General features: G+C 42.4%; 2 protein-coding genes across 4 annotated transcripts in view; both read left to right on the forward strand.

Annotated features, from left to right (window-relative positions):
- Positions 1–1,670, forward strand: part of LOC123516197 — a 2,076-nt gene extending 406 nt beyond the window's left edge. Inside the window, exons 2-3 of one of the 3 annotated variants that reach the window (XM_045275390.1) lie at positions 41–961; positions 1,070–1,670. In XM_045275390.1, coding sequence (XP_045131325.1) covers positions 851–961; positions 1,070–1,549 — 591 coding nt within the window. In that variant the 5' untranslated portion in view covers positions 41–850 and the 3' untranslated portion in view covers positions 1,550–1,670. Of the gene's footprint in view, positions 1–40 lie in introns of all 3 variants that reach the window. The other 2 variants (XM_045275389.1, XM_045275388.1) reach the window with 2 other exon arrangements.
- A 2,288-nt stretch (positions 1,671–3,958) lies between these two features.
- Positions 3,959–9,015, forward strand: LOC123516198 (the record flags this gene model as incomplete). Its single annotated transcript, XM_045275391.1, is given in 2 exon segments — positions 3,959–4,093; positions 8,842–9,015. Coding segments are annotated over 2 exon segments (219 nt in total), but the record flags the coding sequence as incomplete, so codon positions are not given.

Genomic DNA, 9,015 nt, shown 5'->3' on the forward strand with positions numbered 1-9,015 from the left:
TGTGTATAGTCCTAACCACTGTGTCCCCATGCACCTCCAGGCATCTTCAAGAGTCGTCTTGGTGCATGCGGATTGCACTGGTACACCAGCCAATCCCTGTAAAATCACCGCGGAGAATTTATGTGTGGGCTGTGTTACACCCGGCGGCTCCGTACCGAACCCTAAAGACTGCGCCAGTTTCTACTATTGCCTGAGTGAGACCGAGATGGTCAAGGACCCCCTTTCCTGCCCAGACGGTCAGATATTCGATAAGGCTACGCTGAAGTGCATACCGGACGATGGCTCATGCACGCCATTCTGTAATGAGCCAGGCGGTGGAGGGGATTGCCTTTATTCTTGTGTATGGAATCACGGCAGTGCGATATCCGATCCCTTTGACTGCAGCGTGTACCACCTGTAGTGTTATGTCTCCAGTGAGGGTAAGTGATATATAAACTCCAGGATGGTGGTGGTGAACAAAAGAGCTATATATTCACAACTGTAACACAAATACACACGTTTTAACAATAACGTCCCAACACAAACGAGGAATGGGTAACACAATACAACACAAATTATTAAACACAAATATAAGAGACTCTTACAATCGCTGGTGACAGTGTAGAGGAAGGGGCAGGGACGGTGCGGTGGCAAGCAAGGTAGCTTGGTGTAGCGGCACCCTTAACCCTGGTGTGGGTGTGTGGTGGCGGTCGCCGCTGTCGAGTGCGCCAAACTGCCGTGCTGGAGGTGCGAGACCACCTACCCTTCCTTCCACGCCCCCCAACGATTGTTAAACACTAACCCCTTGGTAACAGGTAAAAAGTAACAATTATAATACCACCAATGTACCGGTACAGAGCCTGGGCCAGCTATGACGTGTCCTGCTGATGCACCGTACTTTGATGGGGAGAAGTGTGGTGTGGATGAGACTGCTTGCTGCCACTGCCGTCCCTACTGCTACGCTGATGACCTGAACAAGAAGGTAGAGGACCCCACAGACTGCCGGAAGTACTTCTTCTGTTTAAGAGTAGATGAAGTGGCGACCTTCCAAAGTAGATGTGAAGATGGTGAACACTTTGACTCCCACCAGAGGCAGTGTAGCAGCACGGCGCCGTGCGCCACGCTGTGCAGGAACGTGGTGGACGAGAACGGCTGCATCGACCCGTACACGTGCCAGGAGACAGGCTTCTTCCCCAAATGCAAGACACAGTGCCTGAGGGAATACTACCACTGTGTGGATGTCAATGACGACTACGCCTCGACGGAGACGTGCTCCGATGACCTTGTCTTCAACCCTGACACTCTGCAGTGCACAAAGAGTGAGTCCGTACAGTCACCAGTACGTGCCTCTTGGACCTGTACCCGCCTAGCTGCTGCGGCGCCACCTGCCTCAATAAACAGTGTTTTATTCATCCTTGCTATTTATATAAGAGGGTCACTGTCCAAGGAGAAAATCCAAACAAAACTTATTTTCACTTCCCATGAGATGTTATGCAGATATACAGGTAAAAGGAAGGAAGAAAACATGCTAAGAACTCGTGTCTTGAAACCTCCTTTGCGGATGAGTTAAGCTGCATAGATGGAAATACAGAAGTAGGCAGAGAGTTCCAGAGATTACCAGGGAAAAGGGTGAATAATTGAGAGTACTGGTTAACTCTTGCATTAGAGATGTTGACAGAATAGTGGTGAGAGGAAGAAGAAAGTGTGCAGCGAGGGTGAGGGAGAAGAAAGGAGGGGAGGCATGCAGTTAGCAAGATCTGTAGAGAAGTTAGCATGAAAATAGGGGTAAAAGATAGCAAGAGATGCAACACTGCAGTGTTGAGAGAGAGGCTGAAGGCAGTCAGTCAGAGGAGAGGAGTTGATGAGACGATTCCATCATGTCTTAAGATGGTGGTGTGAGTGGAAGGCCGCCCTCACCGCCCACCAACCATACAGTAAGTACATGTGAGGCACACACCATACATGGGCGGATGATGCCCCTGTACAGAGTTAGCAGCAGCTTTGTGTGGTGGGTCAGTAGAGTGCTGTGGTGGGCAAGTGTACAGTTTGGTGTGCACGGACACCTTGGGGAAAAGAAACCCTCACGAGAACACTTGTAATTGTAACACCCGCATGTGTCACTCACAATATCTATTACTGTGTGTATTGTTACGTGTATCCATTCCATGTTCTGTGTGTGTCCACGTGGTTAAGTGTATTCTAGGTGGTTACACCAAAGATGCGCTTGGGTGGTGATATGGTCCCTAATATGAGTACCACTATAAATAAAACTGCCTGCGCCACTAATGGGCGGAAGCTGAACAGCACTTCCCACATATAGTCTTCAAGTATGTCTACAGGCGCTATAGACCATAACATAAAAAAAAAAGAAGAAAAAAAATGCTTTTTTCATGTGAGAGGGGAAAACTGCCCAAGGGCAAGAGAAACGATTAAACAAAAAGACCTACTGAGATGCCAGTCCCCGAGCTGGTCCTTTCTTCAACAGTATTTATTGTCAATAGGATATCACTCACAGCTGCAACTGTCATCTCCACCATTGTTATGTTCCTTGTGGTTATTTGTGTCACGTCACCTTGTCATTATTAAAACTCAGAAAGTGAACAGTGTGTGTGTGTGTGTGTGTGTGTGTTAAAACTCAGAAAGTGAACAGTGTGTGTGTGTGTGTGTGTGTGTGTGTGTGTGTGTGTGTGTGTGTGTGTGTGTGTGTGTGACCTTTACTTGCCTGCATGGACAATCTGCCCACTAGAATCAACGCAAGGCAAGAACTGTGATTGGCTGGCAGTTAAAAAGGGCAGGGCTTATCCACCACGGCCACAAATCATGTGCGAGAATGTAGATAGATACGACTGTGAGAGATAGATAGATAGATAGATAGATAGATAGAGAGAGAGAGAGAGAGAGAGAGAGAGAGAGAGAGAGCAGAGAGAGAGAGAGAGAGAGAGAGAGAGAGAGAGAGAGAGAGAGAGAGAGAGAGAGAGAGAGAGAGAGGTTATTAAGTTTGATTTAAGAAAATATAAGGTAGCTTCTAAAATAAATAAATAATAAAAAGAAAAACGAGAGTTATTACCATGTTATTAACTAGATTATATTACGCACTCTGTTATTGTGTGAAGTGCTTTTAAAGGGCATCCATAGTTATATTGTTGACGGATTTCCATGTTCGATTCATATACATATGTACAGTACATAGTGTTTGTATCTTTAATTATCGACTCCTTAAATGCAGAGTACTGATTATTGCCTTCAAGGTGGTATATAAATGCTTAATTGTCATTGTCATTTATTGTTATTATTCTTATTTATTATTATTATTATTATTATTATTATTATTATTATTATTATTATTATTATTAGTTATTATTATTTTTATTTATTTTTACTACCATCATCATTATTGTTTTTTTTTATTTTATTATTCATTATCATTATTATTGTTATTATTATTATTACTCGTATTATTATTATTATTATTATTATTATTATTATTATTATTATTATTATTATTATTATTGTTATTATTACTGCTGTAGTTGTTGTTGCTATTATTATTTTCATTTTTAATCAATACGTTAGAAATAGTATCATTATTATTTTTGTTGTTTTTATTGTCAATATTTTTATTTTCATGGTCATCATTATCAATGTATTCATTTTTACTATTCAATAGATTACAAGTTTTAAGTTGTGGTAATAAAGTCTCATTGGCTCGGTATAAATGAAGTCTTTTATGAGGACCTGTAAAAATGTATTCACTTAACGGGCCCAATTCCATTACATAACATACAGAGCGTAAGTTTAAGATTTGTCTCGTAAAACTGAATTTTTTTTTATTTTGAAACAGAGAGAGAGAGAGAGAGAGAGAGAGAGAGAGAGTGGAGGCTGTGGAGGGGCGGTGTATGTGTGAACGGGACAGCCTGGCAGTGTTTTGTACTTGAAGGCACTAAGGTTGTGAGAAGCACCGCCTGATGCTGTGGTCTTGGCCTGTGCTATATAAGACTGTGTCTGTGTGTGTGTGTGTGTGTACTGATCTGTACAGAACACGCTGTTTGTCTGATTACCGTGCACAGCCATGGCTCCGCGCACCGGCTGTTTCCTCCTGCCCCTCTTGTTCATTGTGAGTTCTGTGTGTGTGTATGTGTGTGTGTGTGTGTGTGTGTGTGTGTGTGTGTGTGTGTGTAATTCACCACGGTTGTCTGCTGGTTACCCAGCCAGTCTTCCCCATTACGCAGCGAGCTCAGAGCTCATAGACTGATCTTCGGGTAGGACTGAGGCCACAACACACTCCACACACCGGGACAGCGAGGCCACACACCCTCCAGTTACACGCCGTACCTAGTTACTGCTGCCTCAACACACCCTACACATTAACACACCACAACACACTCCACACACCGGGACAGCGATGCCACACCACCTCCAGTTACATGCCGTACCTATTTACTGCTGCCTCAACACACCCTACACATTAACACACCACAACACACTCCACACATCGCGACAGCGAGGCCACAACCCCTCCAGTTACTGCCTCAACACACCGTACACATTAACACACCACAACACACTTCACACATCGGGACAGCGAGGCCACAACCCCTCCAGTTACACCCCGTACCTATTTACTGCTGCCTCAACACACCCTACACATTAACACACCACAACACACTCCACACACCGGGACAGCGAGGCCACAACCCCTCCAGTTACACCCGTACCTATTTACTGCTAGGTGAACACACCCCACACATTAAGAGGCTTGCCCATTTGCCTCGCTGCCTCCGGGATTCGAATCCGGACCCTCTCTCGTGTGTGTGTGTGTGTGTGTGTGTGTGTGTGTGTGTGTGTCGCCAGGAGGGCGACGCCGGCCTGTCTTGATTACCGTCAACACTCGTGAAGTACGCGACGATGTGTTGGAGAGAGCAAAACACCTGAAAGAAGCTGGTGAACCTTACAAGAAGATCTTCATTAAAAAAGACACGCATCCCGCTATACGAGAAGAATGGAAACGACTGAAGGAAGCCGAAAAGACCGAGAAGGAAAGGCCTGAAAATGTAGGATCCAACATTCACATCAATTATAAAGAACGCCAGCTGTACAAAGACGGTCAAGTTATTGATAAGTTTAATTTGATGTGTTTTTAGAAAGACCACGACAACAAACAGTGAAAGATATTAATGTGTTGGCTTGGAACATTAATGCAGTAAGAACAAAGTTAGAAAAACCTGTGGTTGAATCATTACTGTTACAATAAGATATAGCCAGTCTGATTGAAACGAAAACGAACCTAAGAATAAGTTAGCCGGGTTTTGTTACGCTTCGTGGAACGAGTAGTGTTTCGTCCCATCGTGGAGGAACAGTTGTTATGGTGAAGAACTACCTGGCCCGTTTTATTACTACCGTTGACTATTATAAAGACGATCAAGTGTGGTTTATGTTAAAATGTATTCCTAATGTGTTGTTTGGGTTTTGTTATATTCCACCTTATGATTCTGAATACTTCACCCATCAATCGTTTGCAGCCATACAGGAGAAAGTGTCTGACAATGATTGTAATTATATTATCATGGGGGACCTTAATTGCAGATTTGGTGTTTACGCACGTGAAATACCGCTCCGTAGTGAGATTCCGAGCGCTGAAAGGTATGAGTATCCAGTCCTCCCTGATCACGTGAATACTCCAAATGATAATGCCTATGTTTTATCAACTATATGTATTGATAATAAGATATTATTAGTGAATAACTTAAAGACAGAACGTAGCCATTTTAAAAGTGATATGACTTTTCGAAAAGGTGGAAATTGGGTGTCAGAACTTGATGTTTGTTTGGCTTCTCATGAAATTGTAAGGCATGTGAAATCCTTTTGTGTGCATAAGGTTGAATGCTTGCCATCGGATCATGCTCCCATCAGTATTTCGTTTAATGTTCCTGACGTCAGCCTTGACTCATTGTGTCGTCGTGCGTCTCACCTTGGAGGGCACGTGTTTGCAGAAATCCAGGATGAACGTGATTCGATGGTACGCAGACCTATTAAATTTGCCTCTATCGATAATGATGTGTTCTGTCGTGTTATGAACAATCTCGATGTGTCAAACTATGATGTTATTGCTGATGTTGATACTTTTTCCCAAAATGTATCTGATGATATATATGAGTGTGTGAAGAAGAGTCGCAGCGAGAGCGTGAGTCACCGGGTTGTCGATGGTAATACCAACCTTACTAGGTGGGAAAGGCTGCTGCAAGATAAAGATGACAAGCGTGTGTGGCAAGCCATCAACTGGAAAGGTTGTTTACACGATGATGCGTATACAGATTTGAAGCCCTCTGATGATGAGTTTAAATGTTTTTATGAAAACCTTTTAAATGTTCCAACAAACAACTTTGAAGAGGTATGCCAGAATACAAATGTTACAATACCACTGTTAGATGACCCAATTACCCCTGCCGAGGTTACCACTCAGGTTAATATGATGAAGGCTAACAAAGCTTGTGGCCCGGACGGTATCGCACCTGGAGTGTTAAAGTTGTTATCTGTTCAGTGGTTACTACTCATTACAACACTCTTTAACATGGTTTTTTCTACAGCACAGTATCCCACACTTTGGAGTAGAGCAAATTTCTTTACAATTTTTTTAAAAAAGGAGACAGGGGAGAGACACAGAATTACAGAGGAATCAGTGTAATAAACAGCATATCAAAATTATTTGATATGGTGTTGTGCGCCAGGTTAGAGATGTGGTTTACTCCGTACCGCGAGCAGGCAGGGGCACAAAAAGTCACTTTTATTGATTTTAGCCGAGCATATGATTTAGTTCCAAGGTACATGTTAATGCGTATATTGAAACGTCTAGGTTGTGGCGTGATCATGTTGGCAATTATTAGAGCTATGTACAGTATAACAGAAAGTGTTATTGGTACTGCAGTGTTTGCAGCTACTATTGGAGTACGTCAGGGGTCTCCTACATCTTGTTTATTATTTATACTGTATGTTAATGATTTGATTAGGCTGATTAAAGACAGCTGCCGGGATGATGGCTTCTTAAACTGGTTGCATATTTTAATTTTAATGGATGATACTGTCTTACTTTCAACATCTAGAGAAAGAATGATTGAGAAATTGTCACTTATGAGTAAGTTTTGTAATGAGTATGGTATGAGGATGAATGAATCAAAGACCAAGTTCTTTGTGATACACGGCACCGCAGGGGACAATGAGGCAGTGCACGTCGGTGATTTAGTAATCGGGCGATGCACACGGTATATGTACCTGGGATCTATGTTCACTGCCGACGGATCGGTCTCGTCGTCAGTCAGGGCTCACGCTGATGCAAAAATGTCTCATGTCATTAAATTCATCTCCTTCTTAAGGAAAAATAATGATATTCCATTTCGTATCAAGAGACGCATATTCGATGCTTGTTTAATGACCTCTATTTTATACGGATGTGAGTCCTGGCTGGACGCAGATCTAAGGCCGGTACGAAAATTATATAATTGGTCATTGAAAAATTTACTTGATGTAAGATTGAGTACTTGTACCGATGTTTGTTTAGTGGAGGCGGGTTACCCACCATTACACTCTATAGTTAAGGATAAACAGAGAAGGTTTTTCTCAAAGATGTGGTCAGAGAGAGAAACAATGGTGGATGACCCGTTAGCTTTAGCAATAAAAATTTCCTCAGAATATCGTTATCGGACACGTACTTATATTGAAAGTTTGTTGTATGACTCAACAAGTGACATAGATGAAGGTGTTAATGAGATGAAAGAAAATATTTATAATTCAACCTCCTCAAAACGTCTCACTTACAAAGTAATAAACCCCACCCTTTCTGTCCATTCTGTGTATAATACAGATACCCACATAAAGGAATTTCACCGGGTTGCGTTCACGCGTTTCCGGGTGTCTGCGCATTCACTTGCCGTAGAAGTTGGTAGGTGGAATAGGAGAGGACGAGGAAGGGTACCTTTGGAAGAAAGACTCTGTGTATGTGGGGATATCCAAACAGAGGCACATGTTGTTGAGCTGTGCACCTTCACTCAACACTTGAGACAAAGTTATAATTTCTCTAATATCTCTGATTTGTTCTCTGACAGATATAGCGATGCTGAAAGATGTTGTATATTGTATAAAATATTGGATATTTATAAGCCATAGACAATTGGTCACTGTTTTCAATACACTTCTAAAGTTAAATTAAATTAATTCCAGTTACTTGAATGTTATAAGATTTTTAGGAACTCATGTACGTTTACTTCGGTTTTATTACTTTTATTGTGTTTACAAGAGAACTTTCTTATTTTCTTTAGTTTGCTTGTTTGTTTGTTTTATTTTGTGAGTTACTGTGATAATAATATTGTCTTGTCATGCTTGAAAAGCTAATGTATGGTGATTTTGTTTATGTGTGACGAGATCGTTAACACTTTGTCTATTTTTCTGGACCATTCCTTCAGCTGTATTAAAATTTGTTGTCGTGGTCAATAAAATTGAATTGAATTGAATTGTGTGTGTGTGTGTGTGTGTGTGTGTGTGTGTGTGTCTTGACCTATTTAATAAATGCTGTTTGTGTGGCTCCCTGCGCTATGTAGCTATCTCCTGCCCTTCTTCATTGTGATTTCTGTGTGTGTGTGTGTGTGTGTGTGTGTGTGTGTGTGTGTGTGTGTGTGTGTGTCTTGACCTATTTAATAAATGCTGTTTGTGTGGCTCCCTGCGCTATGTAGCTATCTCCTGCCCTTCTTCATTGTGATTTCTGTGTGTGTGTGTGTGTGTGTGTGTGTGTGTGTGTGTGTGTGTGTGTGTGTGTGTGTGTGTGTGTGTGTGTGTGTGTATAGTCCTAACCACTGTGTTCCCATGCACCTCCAGGCATCTTCAAGAGTCGTCTTGGTGCATGCGGATTGCACTGGTACACCAGCCGATGCCTGTAAAATCACCGCGGAGAATTTATGTGTGGGCTGTGTTACACCCGGCGGCTCCGTACCGAACCCTAAAGACTGCGCCAGTTTCTACTATTGCCTGAGTGAGACCGATATGATCGAG

The sequence above is a fragment of the Portunus trituberculatus genome, chromosome 40 (genome assembly GCF_017591435.1).
Source record: "Portunus trituberculatus isolate SZX2019 chromosome 40, ASM1759143v1, whole genome shotgun sequence".
Classification (NCBI taxonomy): domain Eukaryota; kingdom Metazoa; phylum Arthropoda; class Malacostraca; order Decapoda; family Portunidae; genus Portunus; species Portunus trituberculatus.